The sequence below is a fragment of the Typopeltis vanoorti genome, chromosome 20 (genome assembly GCF_054136105.1).
Source record: "Typopeltis vanoorti isolate ZY-2024b chromosome 20, IOZ_Tvanoo_1.0, whole genome shotgun sequence".
In the NCBI taxonomy this organism is placed as follows: Eukaryota; Metazoa; Arthropoda; class Arachnida; order Uropygi; family Thelyphonidae; genus Typopeltis; species Typopeltis vanoorti.
The window spans coordinates 62,899,911-62,921,990 of NC_143568.1; the positions used below are offsets into that span (position 1 = coordinate 62,899,911).

At 34.4% G+C, this 22,080-nt stretch overlaps 1 protein-coding gene across 4 annotated transcripts in view; it reads right to left on the reverse strand.

The window, feature by feature from the left end:
* Positions 1-117: 117 nt before the first annotated feature.
* Positions 118-22,080, reverse strand: part of IntS1 (integrator complex subunit 1) — a 664,867-nt gene continuing 642,904 nt past the window's right edge. For 3 of the 4 annotated variants that reach the window (XM_090410537.1, XM_090410536.1, XM_090410535.1), the window contains exons 46-48: positions 21,963-22,054; positions 21,424-21,533; positions 118-1,217 (exon numbers count right to left, since the gene is read on the reverse strand). In XM_090410537.1, coding sequence (XP_090266663.1) covers positions 1,102-1,217; positions 21,424-21,533; positions 21,963-22,054 — 318 coding nt within the window. In that variant the 3' untranslated portion in view covers positions 118-1,101. The remainder of the gene's footprint in view (positions 1,218-21,423; positions 21,534-21,962; positions 22,055-22,080) is intronic. The other variant, XM_090410538.1, reaches the window with a different exon arrangement.

Here is a 22,080-nt window from a genome sequence, read left to right on the forward strand (position 1 = left end):
AATTTAAGTTCACATGACAATGTGTGCTTGCATTTATTATTTTTTTGTTCACCTTTTTTTAGTCTTGACAAAGCTAGACAGTAGGCTAGCGAAACTAGTAGGCGTTCTTGTACATAGTTATATTAAACGGATGGTCTTATATAAGAATAAGTTTTGTATTTATTAAATATACAAAGACCAAATATGAATAATCTTAAGAGAGAAATTAGTCAAAACACTAAATTAGCTGTATACAAGACAGTGTTCAAACCAATTTTAACTTATGGATCTGAGAGCTGGGTTAGAAATAAAATACTTGACCAAAGGCTTAAGTGAATTTATGTGCAAGATGTACTTTATACCAAGGATGTGTGACATGGAGATAGTCAAGTTCATACATCATGTGGAATGAAAAGATGGGCATATTGAATGACATGATATGCATATGAGATGCCCATCTCTCAGGATTTTAAACTGTACCAGATTGGAGTGCATTGGTTGTGTAACCTCCAGTCTGTTCGGAACAATGTTGTATATATTCCCAACCTTTTTGCATCTTTTTAACAGCATTTTTTCTAACAAGACTTTGGGAATGAGCTAAAGTAATTAAAGCTGTAAGGTCAGTATATTATATATATATATATTAACTGCCTATGCTCTGTGGATATTTTGTTTACTTTGAAAGTGGAGGGGGGAGAAGGGGATCCAGATGTCTCTATATGAGACCCAATAACTCATCTTTTGTACAGAGGTTCCTATGTCAGCATATGAATTTTTAGCATTCTAGTTTTTGGTTATATTTGCTGATTTAATATAATAATTAAAATCCTATACATGGCAGATATAACACACACACTTTTCTTTTTTTTTTAATAATGTAAAAACTACAATGATTCTAAATCTAGACCTTAATAAACTGATAACTGGATGGAACCAGAAGATCTGTAATTAATTCATTTTTAAAAATCAATCAGTCAACATATAGAAACTAAAATAAGGACATAACAATATACTAAATATAACAGTAACACATCATGTCTTGTATTTACATATATATTGCATTAATTATGCAATTGGCTATTTACAAAATGGTAGTCTACAATTTTATTGGTTCCAATAATTTCAGCTACCAGACTGCATATTCAACAAAACCATTGTTTCACAGATTTGTGGTGATGTATTGATATTTGTTGTTATACCAACCGTAAAAGCCTTCTGCAGTAAGAGAACTGCATGTTCTGTAAGAAAATAAACATTTCATAAATGTGATATATATATAAATCATTTAACAATATTACACACACACACACACACACACACACACACACACACACACACACACACACACACACACACACACACACACACACACACACACACACAGCCTGTCAAAAAAATGTATACACACTTCAGCAAAAGAAAAACCTGCATAAAAATTGTAATACTAAATTTATACAGACATCAAGGGATGAATACAAGTTACCTTTGACTTCTACAATTACACGAAGTGCTGAAAGTCTCCAGTGGGATTGCTGCACACGGCGTTTCAATTTCTTTCCGAAGGGACACCAGTGTAGCTGGTTTTCTACAATACACTACATCCTTTAGAGCCCCCATAGGAAGAAATCCAAGGGTGTTAAATCAGGAGAACGTGTGGGGGGGACTTAACTGCACTTCTTCGTCCTATCCATTGTCCCTGCAAACTCTCATGACTCGGTGGTAGTGTGGTGATGCACCATCTTGTTGGAAGAGAAATCATTCCCACAAAGTGCATGAAAGGCAGGTAAAATGGATGTGGGTAGCATGTCTAGGTACACTTGACCAGTAACAGTACCTTCAAAGAAGAATGGTCCTATTGAACCCCTAGATGACAATCCACACCAGACATTGAGCCCTGGTAAATTGGCTGCCTTGTCCACATGAATTCACTGCTCCATTAAAGCTAAACTTGCTTCATCAGACCAAACCATCTTCTTCACAAACTCTTCATCTTCAATGTGTTGAAACCACTCACAATACTGCATTCTTTGATCAGGATCATCTTCATTCATTGCACGTAATAATCTTGGGATGTAAACTTTCCATTTACCTGCTTTAAGAACGTGCCGTATGCTTGCACTGCTAACTCCTGTCTCATGTGCACATTGTGTGGTAGACTTTTGTGGCGAGCGTGTAAACTGTTTCAACACCATAGCTGAGGAAGCAGGATATTGCTGTGCAAGGCCTCCCAGATCTTCCCTTGTGCACATCACACATGGTACCACGAGTCTCAAACTTATCACGAATACGTGCAATTGTCAGGCATGTTGGAGGTTATGTTGCAAACTCACACCTCCATTGTTGTTGAACTTCAACAACAACATTCTCAAATATACTACTTTAAAATGGTCTTGCATTCCTCGAATAACAATCGTGGCTTGGCCATTTTGTTCGACTGTCCTACCAGTCACGTGTTGATGCTAGTATTACGTGAGTAATGACATCTTTTGAGAGAACATCATAGTACACATTGCTACCATAATTCGATCCAACTTCGAAAAAAGCCCATAGATGATATCTATTAAAGTGTGCATACAATTTTTTTGACTGACTGTATATACACAGACAATGCTTGGAAAGAAAAAAAAAAAAAAAACTTATCCATGAGGAGTGAGAATTTTTGGTCAAGTAAAAAATCAGAATAGGAGTTTCCAATTAATAATCAATTTTATTTATGTAATTCCAGTTTTATGGTATGTGGTTAAAAAAAATACACAAAAACCCTGTTTATGACATAAATATCGTAAATAGTTTTTTTGTTTTTTACCTTACTGAGCCAGCTGGGATTTGTTGGTTATTAAAAATAACCATCGATTGTCATAAATGGAACATGACCAATAAGAGGATACGACAGGATACACATCCATTTATCTCTGGAAAGGGCTGAGGCTTACTGCAAAGTAACTGATTGTGATATATTAACTAAAATAAATGAGTTGTGGGCAGCAGTAATTAACTAATTTCGTACCCATTGATGGAATATGCAGGAAGTTAAAAAGCTTGGGTAGTTGAGAAAGAATTCTGCAGTTTATTCTTTATTCTCCTAAAATATATAACTTCTTTATACTGATTCTAAAAACATGACCTAAATGTTTTTTGATTGTTTTCTCAGTTGCTGCTGTGTCACATGACATCACTTGTCCTCATCTGTCCACCAATGTCTTCAAACTATTTTGAAATCAAAATAGTCAACTAATATAGTTAATATGTATGTACAGTCTAGAAGGAGTTATTTTTAGAGTTATGATTTTTACCTTCAACATTTGTTTATAATGGCAAAGAAGAAATTGTCTGTTTTCACAAGAGAGTATTCAAGATTGTTTTAGAATGAAAATGTGAAAATGATCAGTAATAAATGTCCACATACCACTGATAAAACATACGAGTCCCCACTCCCACTTCATGTCAGAAAAATTGCACAAATATGGTACTGTGTGTGTACCGTTAGTACGAGCAGGCTACGTTTTTCTTATTTTTTTAAAATTTTATTTATGTTTTAACATTTTTATATATATTTGTACATAATTTTAGCTCTGGGCTCCAAACATAATTTTTTTCAAGCCACTTCAGGCATCCAATAGGCAGGCAGTATGAGCACATCTGGTAATTACCAACATTGAATCAGTTTAACTTTTAGGTAGGAGATAAGCTTCATTGCCAGATCTGCTCATATGCCTGCCTATTATATGAAAAATTAGCCCTAGCATTAAGAAAAACTTATGTCAACTTGTGGAACAAAGTCAAACTCATCATCTGATAGAAGAATTAGAGAAGTATAGTAAAACAATTAGTGTTACTAAGAGAAAAAAGAGTGAGATTAAGTTAAATCATAAATATAATGTTATATATGCTATATATTCAGGCAATAATGATCAGAAAAAGGAAGGAAGGCATAACTACAGCACATATACTAAAACACAAAGATAAGCTCCTTGACTGGCAGGCAATTTCAAGTAGGGTGATGGACAAATTTCAAAACAAGGTTTATATAATGTTGTCCATTGCATGAATAAATAGGATGTCATATATTCAGGTAATAGTGTCTAGCGGAAAGAAAACACGCTATAGCATACAACACTAAATACAAAACTAAACTTCTTGTTTGGCAGGCAATTTCAAGTAGGATGATATTGGAAAATTTTCAAAATAAGGAACTGGACAATAAAATTTATTTGTACCTATGGTCCCACTAAGGTTCTACTCATGAAGTAAGTAGAGGAATTTTTTTTTTTTTGAGTCATTAAAGAAGGCAGCTAACAAAGAAAAAGTTGTTCCTCATCAGAGATGTAAACACCAGAGTATCAAATGAAATTCAGACATAGACAAATGTTTTGAGCAAATTTGGAGAAAAGTGCAAAGCTAATAATAATGGTTAGTACATGCTGAATTACTTTTCAGGTGCTGGACTAATCATCATTGACACTATGATCTAATATAATGATGTGCTCAAATTCACATGGGGAGAATACCCAAGAAAAAAGATGAGTCTTACTGGATGTGTTACTGATAATAGCTCATATTTTCATTCAGGATACAAAAATATGCAGGGAATTTGAAAGAGGAATAGATCATCATTCAGTATGAGCAGTTTAAACATGAACTTAATATCGAAAAGAAAAATATCTTAAAAAGTTTTAAAAAAGAATCAGAATATATTTCAGCAATGAACTATAGACTCAAATATACAAATATTATTCAAGAGAAAAAAAAAAACAACAAAAAAAAACTAGAGTTGAGAAAGAACCAAATCTTGGAGTCTCAATGATATACTCAATCAAACACTGATTGATTCAGCTAGGAAAGCATGTGTTGAGGATATCAGCAAGGACAGAAAAATAATAACCTGACCTTCATGGTGGATTCAAAAAGTTAAAAAGAGTCAGTCATGGAAAAGAAGAAAGCATATCAAATGTTCCAAGTGAGTAATTCAACAGGGGCCCTAAAAGAATACAGAGAAAAATGTAAGAAAGCTGTCATGTGAAAGCAGTTTAAACGAAGTTTTAGGAAGACTTTGGTAAGAATATAACAGGTAAACATCACATTTGACTAAAGAGACTTGCTAGCTAACTTAATGAAGAAATATGATATTCTTTATCACAGACAGAAGACAAAAATAAACAATTCTCTGTATTGTGAACTTCAATATCTTTAAGTTCATCATTCAGGCCCTTAGAGAAACAGATTTAGCATTGCAGTATCACCCAGAGAAATCCCTTTGATTGATATTATGACAACAGTAGATTGAGGTATACAAGATTTACTTGATGAAGTGGCTAATGATGTTTGCCTTGATATAACATATATTCTAACAGCAGCTAACTCACCTGGAAGTAATCTTACTACTGAAGAATACGAAGTACTACGATCTCCAAAAAAATAAAAAAAAATAAAAGATAATCATTACCAAAGCTGATAAGGAAAATTCTACTGTAATGAGGGATACCCCCAAATATACTAGAAAGATGTTAACACTTTTAAGAGACTATACACTACACATCAAGTTATTGACAGAAACCCTTTGAACTTCCAAAAGAAGAATATTTAAAGGTTAGCAAAAAAAGGTAATGGCCTCCTAATATAAACAAAAACTTATACCCACATCATCCACATGCACTTATCATATCTATTATGGCTTCCTAAAAATATACAAAAATAGCATCCCTCTTTGACCAACAGTCAATGACAGAGATAGCCTTATCATAATTTAGCTAAATATTTAAAGAAAATAATCTGACTCCTTAGTTTTTAATATTACTTTTCTTTTTACAAACATCCCACTTAAGGAAACATTAACTTTAATTAAAAATGTTCCCTCCTGATATAACAACAATTTTTTTGTTTTGTGATGCAACTAGGTTATTTGGTTTGTCAAATAAAATTTACCTCCAAATTGAAGGAAGAGTGACAGACTCCTCTTTCGCCATTGCTTGCAAATGTTTTCATAGCAACTTTCAGAATGTGAAGAAAAATCCTTCCCATTAAAAACCTCTGGTTGTGCTATATTTGCTATCTGGTTGCAGCTGCAACTCTTTAGATACACTTTATTCACTTCACCCAAAATTTACTTTAGAAATTGTAACTGGTGTTTAAGTTTAAGACAATTTAGTTACCAGACTTCTAGATGGGTATCTCTTTTATACTATCTACAGAAAACCCACACCTACTAACTGATATCTGAATATTAATAGAAACTACCATCCAGTGCAAATTTATGGCATAATAAAAACATTAGTACACAGAGCTGGAGCTATTTGCTCAAATGACATTTTACTCTAAAATAATTAAAATACATTTCCAATAATTTCATAAATAATGATTACAATTCTAATAAAAATAGCCAGGTTGTTATACCCTACTGCCTATAGCTTGTCTAATATATATATATATAACCTATATATTAGACAAGCTAATAGAGCCATTAGATCACTCCACAGTTCCTACAGAGTATATGAAAAAGATTAAAAAAAGTACTCAGTAAATACTAATTACAAACTTCCTATACACTAATATTAAAATTAGTTTTGTTTATTTGTTCTCCAAAAAGATGAAGGTCACCCATTATCAGTACCTTGAGTATATGTATATGGAATATATATATCATCAGTGTAAACTCTCTTAATATGGACAAAGTGGTGCATGTGGATTAGCACATGTGCTAATCCACGTGTGTTTGATACCCTACTCACAGTTAGATGGAGAAAGATTTACTTTAAAAAAGATCATGATTCTGGGGAATCTGCTTATGTTTTGCAGAATACTCCTAACCTAAATAAATGCAATTGCAAAAAACTTCCGAACATTTGAGAGACTAATTCTGCATTTAAATCAACAAAAAACTGGCTGTCTTTAAATGTGCACGGAGGGCATAGTCAAAAATAATTGAATAACTGTTTGATGTTTCAAGTTTGTTTCCCATGTTCTCTTTTCCTTGACAATGTCTCAGTTACTGTAAGGCAAAATACTATAATAAAATTATTCACATTTTTTTACTTCTGTTATGAATAATCATTAAATTCTTTAAACCAAACTCATCAATCTGGAGATTACTGCAACTTTAGAAATGAAGGAAAAAGGAATGAGCGATGATAGTGGTAACATAAAACTGAATATCAAGATATTCTGGATGTCTAGAGTAAGGGTTTTGAAGATTATTCAGTGAGATAAGCCGTGACACAACTATAGTAGAAACTATTCAAGAGCCATGCAATCAGAAGACCACATCAATATTTGAGGTAGAATGCAAAAAGATAGAGACTATATTCAACCAGATATGTTCTAAATATATAATTCCAAACATTTTACAAAGGCTACACTTGCATACCTCAGAAGGCTGAGTCAGGCCAAATTCTAAATGACTGAAGTAGAGCTCTAATAGTATCTACCTATAAAAAAAGGGAAATGCTGCATGCGAAATTATAGAGGAATTTTCATGCTGAGTGTTTTAAGTAATATTTGCAAGTATATGTGAGAAGAGGCTAAGAAAAAGTATGGAAGACAAACTGGGGGAAGAACAAGGTGTTCTTCCCCCAGTGGGTTCAAGCCATATAGGGTTGTTCAGGAAAGTTTTTTTTACTTTACGAAAAATAGTTGAGAACTCACAGGAAAATAACAATGATCTGTATTTAATACATTTGTAGATATGGGGAAAACATTATATAGAACAATACATTGTCTATATTTAAGATATAAGTCAGGAGTCAGAATTGAAGTAGAAATGGCTTGATGTAAAGTTAGATTTAAGACAAGGATGGACACTATTTCCACTCTTAATCATCTACACGGATCATATTATGAAGGAAAGTGGCATTAAACTTAGCAATCTGCTTTATGCAGATGATGGTATATTCCTAAATTAATCCAGTGCAACCCTGCAAGTTTTTCCTAACTAATAACTGCTGTAACAAATCTGGCATGAAAATTAGCAATAAAAAGAAAAACTAAGAAAATGGGCAGGAAATTAGAAAACATACCTACATTCTCAATGGAGAACCTAAAGAACAGGTAAACCATTTCAGCTATTTAGTCACCATTTTCAGTGACAATGGTAAATTAAATATGGTAATAGAGAAGGGAGTAAGCAAAGATGATATGTTGGGAAGCTAGATGAAGAAATTTATATGGAATTAGGAGAAATTAGCCAAAGCAAACTAGCAGTATTTTTAATGATTTTAACTTATGGATCTGAGAGTTGGGTTAGAAATAAAACAATTGGTCAAAGACTAGAGACTGATATGACATTTTGAAGAAAATTAAGGAAGTGAACAGATGGCATCAAGTAACATCTTATTAAAAATAATGGGAAGGAACCTGACACTTATCATCCAAGAATGTGCAAGCATGGAGAATCTAAAGCAGTATGGTCACTTAAACAGAACAGGAGAAGAAAGATAATTAAAATAGGTGTTAGTTTGATACCAAACCAAAAAGTCTTAGATCAGTTTTGAAGGACTGATGGCAGTAAGAGGTGTCCTAGAAGACAGAAATATGACCTCACAAAGAAAACCGTTGATAAGAAGTTAATAATAATGTAAAGTTAAATATGTAGAACTAACACAGCATAACCCTTCTAGGTATTATCAGATGATGTTAGTGAGTTGGTGGTGATGATGAGAAATGTGATTTTAAAATGGTTTTGAGATAAATGATAGTTAAATCTTATTTTTAGTTAAAAGTTTTTTTTTTCCTTTAAGCAAATTATTCAATTTAATGTATTTAATAATTTCAACAGACAGGTACTGTTAACTATTTAGATAACACACTTTTTATTGAAAAATATTAATAGCTGATAATGATATATCAAGAAATAAGATTTGCATTTATACACAAAGTATTTATAATTAAATATATACATTTGTCATATCATATAGTTATAAATTGTCATTAGAAGTTGATATTAATTATATTTCTTAGAAGTATGTTTGTATATATTTCTTAAAATTATATCTGATACTGATATATTGTAGAGAATGGTGTAAAACGGGCAGATAATTTGTTTTAAACATGCGATCTGAAAAGAAATTTTTCTGTGTGTGCTCTGATATAATTATCTGATATGTTACACCACAATCCTATTCTAACACTATTCACCCCCCCTTCCCCCCACATGTTCATATAAACTATCTTGTTCTAATTGTCGATAATATTTGCTGAAACAACTGTATTAATATCCCTTCCAGTTTTATCTGTGAACGGTTCCAGCCAAATGTGAAAAAAAAAGTTATTTTTTTCACATGTGTGCCAAGCCTTAATGCAGGGTTATTTCATCAGATCATTCAATTATTTTCAGCACTAGTATTAAAAAAAAAAAAAAGGAAAAAAAAAGCAAGCAAGCAGGATTTTTTCCTCCCAGAAACTTGGATTTTTTCATCCCATAAACTCAAAAAAAAAAGACTGTATAACTCACACTATTTTCAGACATTAAAAAAAAAAAAAAAAAAAAATATATATATATATATAGTGTTAGGGACCACGAGATGATGGTACTTGTTCAGTTCTCTTCACTGTGTGCTGCTTAATTAGTGATAGCCTTGGGCCAGCTATCTTAGAGGAAAAAACTCTACTACCAACCTCTGGATGAGACACCAGCTAATTCATCTTTGGTTCAAAAGCACCCATAAATATCTCATGCGCTCTAGAAATGACACTGTAAACAGTTCCACTACAGATAAGCTTGTTAACAGTTTATTTAGCCAGAAACCTGAGATAAGATGAATTTTGTACTGCTAACCAGCTGTTTTTGGATTTTATGCAGAATACTGGAGTGGTATTAAATACCTAAAGTGAGAGTATAATATGACAGATAATTTCTCTGAACTGTGCTTAGGAAATCATCCTGTGGGAATTAGAAACTTGACCAACATTTTTATTATCAAAGACAGAATAGTAATGCTGAAATACACAAATGTGTGCGAATGTAAATAAAAACTATTTGTAAATGACTTAAGAGGCTCACAAATTATTTAGATGTATTGTATTTAGGCTTAGAAGCTGATTTCAATTCATATTAATAATTTAATTAAGACAGTGGCTGGGAAGACATTAACAATTTATTGACTTCACTATTTCATCTGTCACAGACACATCTTTAGGGATATAATACAAAACTGTGAGATGCATACAAGCAATTGACAAGCCCACATGGTTTTTTCCATCTTTGAGAATTTAAGATTTTAGGATCTTGAAAAGCTAAATTGTTTTTGAAAAAAAAAAAAATAATAATTTTATTTTCTGGATTACTATTTGTATGTTTGTTTGTATGGTTCTAAAAGCTGTTACTTGTATTATAAGTATACTGTATTGTATATTATGGCATTGCTACTAAGAACAATGGTGGATGATTTCAATACACCCTCTGTCCAAAAAGAAACTGAACTTTTGATAGAAAATAAAACACAGGCCAATTATAATTATTCAAATCATTTATTTCAATCAATATACTCTCCCTCAGCTTCGATACAGCGTTTGGCACGGTCAATTAATTCGTTAAATGAGTTTTTTATATCAGTTTTTGAGATACTGTTGAGGATCGTGGTTACTGCCGCTTGAACATTTTCAATGGTGTCATATCACTTTCTTTTCATTGGCAAATGAAGTTGGGAGAAGAGAAAGAAGTCACAGGGTGCTAAATCAGGTGAATATGGCAAGTGATCCAACACAAACTTGGTTTTTGCTCAAAAACATTCTAGCTGTCTCACTTCAAACGATGAGATGGTGCATTATCATACAAAAGTGATCAGCTGCCTGCATCACAATATTCATGCCGTATGTGATGAATTCTAGCTATCAATCGCTTCAAAACTTCGAGATAAAACTCACCATTGACCGTTTGGCGTTTTGCTTTTGGGCTCATACTCAAAACACCACATTTCATCACCAGTAATGATCATTTCAAGGAAGTTTGAGTCCTTATGAGTGGTTTTAATGAGGTCCTTGCAGTGTTTAATTCGAAACATTTTTTGGTCATTAGTCAGCTTGTGGGGAACAAATCGCGAATTCAATTTACAAAGGCCCAAACTCTCGGTCAAAATGTTGTGCACAGTTGATTTTGGAATCCCCAATTCATCTTCAGTCAATCTCACAGACGATTTTGGGTTTTCTTTGATGAACTCGGGCACTTTTTTGGATGTTAACTTCGCTCAGTCCAGTTTTTGGATGGCCCGGCTTTTCATCGTCCTCAAGCGTCTCACGACCACTTTGAAATCACTTAAACCACTCGTAAACTTGAGTATGGGATAAGCATTCATCACAGTATACTTTTTGAAGCATTTGATGCATTTCGGTAAAACTTTTACCAGTTTAACACAAAAGTCAATCGCTAGTTTCTTCTATTTTTGAAAAGTTCGTTTTCTTTTTGGACAGAGGATGTATACACGATTCTGTTTGCTACAGCATGTGGGGAAACATATTAACTACCAGGTCGAAAGATTTGTGGAAAGAGAGTGAAACTCGTGAGTGCATGTGTTGAAGATTTTTAAAAGTGAGTATCAGAAGTGCGCAGAAAGCAACAACAACAGACAAATATGAATGTCAGTGAGGGCACTGTTACAAGTGTTGCAGGTGAGTGAGGGTGCATGTAGTCTGAGTGATAGCAAAAATGAAATGAATGGGCATATGGTGATGAGAGAGAGGAGATGGTGTGCTAATATGAAGTCCTTTACAGAACAAAACATGAAATAGAATGGTTGGAGAAATACCTGGAATGGTATGGCAGAAAAACAAAAGAAAGGGGAATGCAATGAAATTGTTTCCTTCGTTTAAGATTAAGAATGTTAGTGATGTTGTAAGGAAATACAGAGAGGAAAAATGAAAGAGAAGATTGATTTAGGTGGTGGTAATGATCTGGCAGGTGACTATTATGGTATGTGCAAATATATGAAAGAGTTGCTGAAGTAAGAAATTAAAGACTGTGAGTCTGCTGTCATGGTATGACAGAGGCAAACTGAAAAGAAAAGTTATGATTCTGAGTCAGTGCAGAGGTTATATAAGAAGAATGATATGGAGTTGGTGGATGTGGGGATTGAAATTTGATGAACAAGAGGACTTTTATATAATGTTAGGAATCTGGGGAGCTACATTCAGCATCATGTGATCATTCCTCACTTCAATGCCTGCACCCTCCCATCCTAAAACTCACTAGTTTCTCTGACTTCACTTCCAAATCTATTCAAATGCAGACCATTAAGAACAGATGGTCTATATTTGAATAGATATAGGGGACTTCAATTACAGAAACAGAGAATTGGAAGGAGGAATGGTCAGAGGAATAGAAGGGAAGGAAATGGAATGTATATAATTGCTAAGAGATAATTAATTGAGACAACATGTAAAGGTGGGAACCAAGGTTCAAGATGCTGGATCTGGCCACAGCATACTTAGCAGTAACAACCAATGTAGCCACAGTGCCTCTGCTTGGTGAACGTATGTGGTCTCGACATTTCCAGATATGCAGAATTTTCTGTTAAGGGGTACATGTGGAACTACAAAGCAGGTGATTATGATTAGAGGAGATGAATTCATAAGACATTATAGAGAGCGATGTGAGTAGTGATAGGGACATGGTCAAGGGATGTTTGAAGAAAGTAGTATCAGACTGCATACCCAGCGTCAGGATGATAAATCAGGTAGGAGTTTGATGGATGAGTATCATTAAGCAGGAGGTGCAAAAAAAAGTTGCAGAGGAAATATAAAGAAAAGGTGCAATCAGCAAGTCGCTGGGCAAAGGATGACCTATATGATAAGGAAGGTCACTCTTCCTGTCTATGCTAATTACAAGAAGCTAGCTGATGTGGTCAAAGCACACCCATCCCAGAGAGTACTTCTGCTATGTGTAGTGCATAAAAGGAAAAATGACTATGGAAAGTATAGCTTTAATGATTGCTGATTGTAGGGAAGTAATAGAAGCAAACAAAGTAGTTTAGTAACTGAGTGATAATTTAATTGCAAGGAAAGGATGTACCCACACAGGGGGAAGATATTACATTACCCAATTTTTTTTAATATCTGATGTACACATGAAAGATGAAAAAACTTATAGTATATCAGCCATCTGTGGGCACTGATATACTAACATTATGGCACAGAGATATGACATTGACTGATGTGAGAACAGAGGTTGATGAACTGGCAGTACTTATGATGTTGTAGAACCTTAATACAAACATAGCCATGGGATTAGATAGTTTATCCATCCATGTATTATGAGAATGTGCAATGGAATTGGCACCTTATCTTACCAAGCTGTTTATTTTAAGCCTTAGTTCTGGGAAGGTGTCTGGAGAGTGCAAAGAGGAAAAAATAGTTCCACTGCATAAAGAGGCTCCAAGAGAAGTAGCAAATTATAGGCTAATTAGTGCCCCCAGGAGTAGCAGCCAAGGTATTGAAGAAGTTAGTGAAAAAAAGAATTCAGGTTTGGGTGGACAGGAATATGACTTTATAGGGAGCAGCATGGTTTTTTTGAAGGGTCTTGTGTGACAGTTGATGGAATCAATGAAATGGCTACTCAGTGATTGGATAAGAGATGGACAGGATATCCAAGAGTGGTGTGTGTGTGTGTGTGTGTGTGTTGAGGGGGGGTAAAGATAAGTCTGGCAGAAGGCAGGTGTGACCGAGGTGTTCCAAAGAATTAAGCACTGGGTCCTCTGCTGTTTAATTTGTACATAAATACAGGAAATGATTTAAGGAGAAACATTCAGTTGCTTGTCTGGTGGATGCAAAGCTAGGAAGAGTGATAGTCCATGAAGATGATGTAGAGATCCCACAAATCGACAAACAGACTGGCAGTATGGGCAGGAGGGGGGATAACAGCTACCAGTTTAATGTGGCAAAGTGTAAGATCATGAAGTTCAAGATGAAGCAATCCCAAGCTGTGTATTACTGATGGAATGAACTGTAGCAAAATGATGAGGCCAGGGAGATGGAATTTACATGGTATATTGTATCATCATCAAATTTCTATGTACCCTTGAGGAGGGGGTGTACAGGATATTATGATAGTACTACATGAAAACATTACACCATTACTAACTTCTGACCAACAGTTTTCCTCAAAATTAATCTGTTATCTGTGAAAACTCCAACATTATCAGATCTCATATTTTTGTCTTCTAAGGCACTTTTTACTATATCATCATCATCATCATTATTATTATGTGAAACCTCCAGGGAATCCAAAGACTCATCGAGGGAGAGTGTGCCAACAGCATCGAACGATTGAATCCCTTCCAACTACTAACCACGCTCAAACTTGCTTAACTTTTTTCATGCGCCATTAGTAGCACAGGCTCTACCAATCAACCAACCTATATCTTGTTCTTCCTCTAGGTTTTTTCCTGCCAACCTGGCAAAGAAAATTTGTTTTCTATCTTTCCTCTCTTATTCTGTTTAAGCCATGCCATCTGAGATTATCTGTGTTAACATATTCCTGAATGCTATAACAATGGCAAGATTTTTCCTAATATCCTAATTTTTAATATGATACTGCCATTGATGTCACCTGTTCACTCCACTAATCTTTCTCAGAACTCTCATCACATCACATAAGAAAGTGGCATTAGGCCTGACATTAGAAGTGAAGATGTCAAACACATAGCTCTTTGCCTTATGCAGATGATTTTGCACTCCTAAACACATCTAGTGAAAGTTTCCAGGATTCTCTAACTAAATTGAATAACAGCTGTAACAAATCTGGCATGAAAATCGGCAATAAAAAGACCAGAACTCTGAAAATAGACAGGAGCACAGAAAACTTTGGCTGCATTCTGAATGGAGATCCTATAGAACAAGAAAACTATTTCAGCTATTTAGACAGATTTTAGTGAAGATGGTAGGTTAAATCTGGAAATAGACAACAGAATAAGCCAAACTGATACAGTGGGTAGCCAGCTGAATAAATTTATAATCAATAAGAGATAAATTAGCCAAAACACCAAACTAGTAGTATACTAGACAGTGTTCAAACAAGTTTTAAGTTATGGATCTGAGAGTTAGATTAGAAATAAAGCACTTGATCAAAGACTAGAGACCATAGATATGAGGTTTCTGAGAAAAATTAATGGAGTAAACCAATGGCACAATCATATTAAAAATGAAGATATTAGAAAGGAACTTGATATAATTAACATTCAAGAATGTGTCAGCAGAGCTAACTTAAGATAGCATGGTTATTTAAATAGAATAGGTGAGGAAAGGTTAGCAAAATGGGTGTTTGATGCCAAGATGGCAGGAAAGAGACCCAGAGGAAGACCAAGATCTAGGTGGATTGATTCAGTCAGAAATGCCTTAGAAGCATGAAATGTTAGATATGACAATATTGGAGTGCTCACAAGTAATAGATTGATTTGGAGAAAAATTGTTAATAGGAGATTAATAATATTGTAAACTTAATCATGTAGTTCGGTCATAGTAACCTGAACATTCCCCCTTGAGAGTACATATCAGGAAATTGATGATGATAACTGAGGCCAAATCTAGACTACTGCATGCAGAACTGGTTGCCTGGATTCCATGGGGATGAGGATCCAGAGGCAAGCAACCAAGACTGTGGCAAATCAGTGGAATGCTTCACAGATTAAAGATCTGTGGACTTCAAAGACTAGTTGATATGCAAAACACAGGGGACATGATAGAAACATGTAAGCTATTAAAAAGGTTTTATAAGACTGACACTGAAGACTTTTACAACAGATGGCAGGAAGGGATGATAATAAAGGGTCACCCTGGAAATTGTATAAAATGTGGTTGGCAAATGTATTAGGAGTAGATTTCTTTGTTGGTGAAGTATAGTCTTTGACTCCATGAAGATTTTCATAAAATAATAATAATAGAACACAAGATGAAGTGGAACTGATTAGACTGAAAGTTTAAAGTGCTAGAAAGAGACCTACTAGTCCTCTATGGGGACTAGTAGGTCTCGTTCATTTGTTAAATAGGAGGCCTAAAAATTAGTTTTTCATATTTTAGGACCAATATGCATTCCACTCTGGCTCCACAGCAAATCTCCTAGCCAACCATTTACATGCGAATTTCTTCAAACCTTTCTACAAGCTATGGAAAGGTTTGGAGAAATTCACATTGGTAGCTCTTCACATTTTCACCACATCTGATTAAGTTTGGCATAGAGACTCCTTACCAAGCTATCATCATCCTATGGTATTATCAATGCACATTATAATAAATGGTTTTTGCTCTTTGGACTTCTCTATTAATGCCAGGGTATACCATGGCTCTGTGTTTTCATTGATACTCTTCCTTCTATACATCAACAATTTTCTCTTATTAATCTCAAATCCTGTCCATAGTTTTCCCAAAGACAGTCCTCTTTTTCATTCAACAATCTCTATAGTCTACTCAGTCTCCAAAAAATCTTGGTGTCCTTTTCTATTCAAAACCCTTCTTCTTGCCTGTGCAACTTCTAACACTATATAAATCACAAATCAGCCAAACCCTATAAATTCTGTTCTCAAATTCGAAGCAGTGCATCAAAACCCTTTTGAGAATGCATGATACTATTAGAAGAGGGCAATATACTTAACAAATGACCCCCTCTTTCAAAGACTCCTTCCAATCAATTTTTCATAGATACAGTGTTTCTGCATTATACCTTTTCTCTAGGTATTTTCATAGGCACTGCTGTGCCAAACTAGTCATCACATGTAAAAAAGCTGTGCTGCTAGGCAAAATCCATCCAAAGTTCAGCTTACTGAACCAATTTCTTATTCTTTTGTTTCATTCTTCCTCATTTTCTTTGGTAAAGTTTTCCCAATTTTGTTTTCCTTCAAGGACTGTGACCTCCACTTGTCCAGGACACTATTGTGTTACAGAATTTGTAACTCCTTGCGTGTGGGGTTTATATATATAATGAAAAACACAATCTCTCTTGAATACATTGAATTGGAAGACATTATATGCTCCTAAAGGGTACAGTTTCATTGTGGCAGATAGTTAAGGGAACTAGTTGGAAAGTTAGCTGCTTTCAGTATATCAAAAAGGACAGCCAAAACAATCTTATGCACATGTCTATTTACATATGTTGGTAACAAGCATATCAATGAAACAAAGAAAGACACAATTTCTTCTGTATGCTAATACTATTACTGATTCTCATTATAATAAACTCATAGGGACTATGGGAATAATTTGCTATTTGATTTTTTTTTTTTTTAAAGCACAGCTCTGTATATATGAAGTATTGGTCAGGAATTTTCAAGTTTGTCATAGCAAGAAAGTTTGTTATAATGATGTTTTCTATAACAAGAGGCAAATTTTGCTGCTAAAACAGACAAAATGATCTATAAACAAAAAAGACATCTTCTAATTTTATATAACCTCTTCTAACACAGTTTCATATGTGATCTGTTTAGATTCATGCATATATGGTATTCTGGTATACAGGGGCGGCTCACGCATAGGTACTGCGGAACTGCAGCACCCCCAATTTTTCTCGATATATAAATATATTTATTAATTTATTTATATTTGCTTGTAATATTTAATTTTATCATCAACAATCCTATACAATTCTCTTATTTTGTATAAAAAAAAAAAAAAATTCATCTTGTAGCACACTTAGGAGGGCAAAGGAAGCTAGTAGCACTGTGTTTACCATAGTGTCATATTGCTATGCGCAAACATATGCATGTCATAGTGAGATGTGAGCTATTAGCGTAATGCGGCACTGTCTGTCGCGCAGTTCCACTGTTGTTTATATGCAGTTTGCGCCAGTAGTAGAGTGTTCATAGTGCTTATCGTGTTTACTCCGTCTTTTTAAATATTTGGACATTACAATTAAAGGAATGGATTTTATTTTTAAGTAATTTTGAATTATACCAAAACTGTATACTTTTATCAATAATAAACAATATTTTATCATGTTTAATTTTTTAAAAATTTTTTATCATAATTTTGATATTTTATCCAAACATGTATACACTGTACTTACAGTGTGTATGTATATTTCGAAAGGTGCAACACCCCATGATTTCAAGCCACGAGCAGCCACTGCTGGTATATATCACATAAAAGTTTTACAACATTAATAATTACTCTGGAGAGAGAGTTTTAACATGTTTACTATTAGAAAATGCTGAACATTAAAACTCATTAGCATTATTTATATCTATATGTTAAAGATACACATTACTTTGTGAAAAAAAGTTAAGACAGTGCCACTGCATAAAGGTGGTGTTAGAATGGAGGTATCAAACTATGTTTGTATTTCTCCTGCAGTTGCTAAGATTTTGGAGAAATTGGTAAGAACTTGTATACAGAATTGGGCAGATGAGGACAACATTATTCATGTAGGCTAGCATAGATTTTTTTTTTGGATGCTCTTGTTTTAGTAATCTAGTTTCCTTTCAGGCATATACTGTCATTTTTTTTTGGATTTTGCAAAGGCATTTGACAATGTGCCACATGAAAAGTTGGTTTTTAAGTTACAACATATGGTTTGGTTATTAGGTTAGTGCAGTGTTTCTCAAAGTGTGGTACGAGTACTCCCGGGGGTACCTGGCAATTTTCGGCTATGCATGGAATCATTAAGGAAAAAAGAATTATTTTAAACATATAAATATCTCAATAAGTTATATATTATGTATGAATTCTCCTACAAACTGTGATAATTGCGTCATTAATAGTTTGCAAATTTGCTGTCAATCACTCGTGAATCTTCATATATGAACGTACATTGTGAGCCTGCAACAACGCGAAGAGCGTACGATAGCAACTGATTAAAAAAAAAAAAGTATTTATATGAATCAATTTTTGTTCTATTAAAAATAAAGCATATTTTTTGTTTACATGTACATCTAAATTCAAATAAAATAGACATTTATAATGAAATATAGTTTATTTTATTTATTTATTATTATTTTGATAAGGGAGTACTTGGTAATAATGAAAATTTAAGAAGGGGTACACGGATATCTGAAGTTTGAGAAACACTGGGTTAGTGGATTGGCAACTAGCTTTCCGATACACATCAGAGAGTTGTATAATATTGGGAGAAGAGTATCAGGAGTTCCAAGTGGAGTCCCACAGGGTTTAGTACTGGGACCATCACTATTCTATCCTTATGTCAATGATATTGTCACAGGACTACAAGGAGACATCCATTTGTCTGTAGATGTGAAGCCTGAGAGGGTTATTAGAAATAATGTTGATTGTTTTGATTCTTCAAGAGGATTTGAATAACCTGAAAAGGTAGGAAAATGCATGGGGAGAGGGTTATTAGAAATAATGTTGATGTTTTGATTCTTCAAGAGGATTTGAATAAGCTGAAAAGGTAGGAAAATGCATGGTGGGGATGTCAGTTTAATGCAACTAAATGTGAGGTTTTGAAATTCGGGATCCACAGATAGAATGCTTCATACTCACTTGATGGAGCTATACTGGAGGAAGCAAAGAATCTTGGGGTGATTTTTGACAGAAATTTGAAGTTCAGAGGACATATTGCAAAGGTTGTGAAACATCTCAGAGAACTGCTGCAATATTGAGGAGGGCACTGACTATGAGAGATAAAAGGGTGGTAATCCTATTGTATAAAGCTTTGATCAGACTACATTTGTATTTATGTGGTCAGATCTGGTCACTGGGATTTGAAGGGGATACTTTATATACATATATATATATATATATATATATATATATATACATATATATATATATACATATATATATATATATATATATATACCTGATCCACACACAAAAGACCACAAGATCTATAGCAAATTAGTGCAGTGTGCAGGCAAGAGGAATCTGTTCACATTTGGCTTGAATTGAACAGCTGAGGGTTGTAATCTCTGTGGAAAACAGAGTGGGAGAGAGTTTCCAAAGGACAGAAATAGATGGGATGAAGGAGGAGGTAGTGAAGTTGGCTCCATGAGAGTGGGGGAATAACAGTGGCCAATAGAGTACCTGTAGAAGAGGCACAAGATAGAAACTGAATGTCTGTGAGAAAGGGATTGAAGGGGGAGGTATGTGAGAGGAAGGATTATTAATTAATTAATAAAGCAGGATTGCCCTCTTCTGGATAGAATTGAGTAACCTTAGAGAGGATTTTGGTGAACCATCCCAAATATGGGAGCAATATTCCATGGCTGGGCAGATTTGGGCTTTGTATAGAGTTAGCAGCTGTGAAGTTGTGAAGTAATGTCTTGTGCGAAAAAGTACAAGAATATTTTTGGTGGCTACAGAAGCTATAGTTGAAATGTTGTTGTGCCAGGAAAGATCGAAGGTCTAGGTCAGTCCAAGTACAGAAATCTGATCATGTTTGGATATCTAAGTATTACTCAAGCTAAGGGGAAGGGATTTGAGCTCTTTCTTGTGAGAGATCAGACAGGACTGAGTTTTGGTGGCATTGAAGTTTACAAGGTTGTCCTTGCCCCACTGGATATAGCCAGGAGATCTGAGTTCAGGCCACTGGCAATGGTAAATCTTGAGGATTCTAATACTTAAGCACTACAAGCTTTGTCAAATGAAAAGGAGAAATGGAGGGTGATGTCATCGGCAAAGCTATGGATAGGATTCGAAGTCTGAGAGAATAGGTCATTTATATACAAGAGAAAAAGAGTGGGTGAAAGAACAGAATCCTGGAGGTACTCATGCACTGGTGGGGAAATATGAGGAAAGTAAACCTTCCACCATGGCACGTAGTGAGCGACCAGTGAGAAAGTTGGTGATCCAGTTGCTGAGTGAGGAAGGCAGACCATAGGATGATAATCTGTAACTAGGCCCCTGTGCCAAACCAGATCAAATGCCTTTGAAATGTCAAGGGCAACCACATGAGTTTCTCCAAATTTTTCCATGGCTTGAGTCCAGAGGTGGGTGGTGAAAGAAAGAAGATGAGCTGTAGATCACGAGTGGTGGAATCCACACTGCTGGTAACTTATTAGTTGGTATGACTAGGTGGTTCAAGAGTTGGTTGTTGATGACCTTCTCCGTAATTTTAGAGAGAGAACAGAAGTGAGAGCAATTGGATGGTAGTTCATTGTTTGATTTTTTTTTAGGATGAAGTAACCTTGGAATGGGTGCAGAAGCAGATAACAAAAATGATATCAGGACTGTACAAGGTTGATTATGAAGACAGAATGAGGACATGCAGAGTTTGGTGGATGGAAGAAAAACAGGGGATATGATTGATATTTAAGCTGTTGAAGGGTTATTATCATATTAACACAGGAGATTTTTCATATGGTAAAATAAGGAAAAGGAAGAAGAACAAGGAGCCATCCCTGGAAGTTACAAAAGTAGTGAATTGCAAGAAGTAAGTTTTTTGAGATGGTGGATGATTTTAAGGAGTGGTATGATAGACTTTGTACTGATTAGTGTTGACCACTCATGATGTTTCTAATAACTTCATGGAGGTCAAGAAAATAATCATAATAATTTAATTATTATTATATTTTTTACCTTGGGCAAGTAAAACAAATTCTGGTAAATGTTCCAGAGCAGCTAAAACTACATCAAGCTGATCACTTTCCAAACACTGTAAGTAAGCTGATATGAAGTATTTGGAATTTCTGCAAAATATAATGAAACATGGCATCACTATATAAGAATATATATATATATATATAAGCAGTTTGTCATTTTTGTTGATAATGAAACAAATTCTAATAGAGTGGCAGGGAAGACAGTAAAATGTTAATGAAAGCTGGTAACAGTTTTAAGAAATAGCAGAAATGAGTTCAGAGAAATAATCAAGCTCTGCAATTATACATCACAAATACACTATTGTTTCAGTTAACTCTCACTACAATAAAATACCTAAAAGTCACAGACAAAGTTCTGTGGCATTAATCCTCTGCTAAAAAGAAATTTGCTAAAGCAAACCACTATAACAAACCATTCTTTTGATCTCAACAGGTTTGCTGTAGTGAGAGTCAACTGTAATTATAACTAGTATTATTTTTCTTTCAATAACAAATAAAACAATCTTCCAATAATACCTTGGGTTATTTTTTAGATGTCTCAGAACCAAATTAAATGCAAGAGAACGACATGTGGTATTACTATCTTGAATTAGCCTCTTCAAATCATCCTGCAATTGAAATGAAAATGTATATA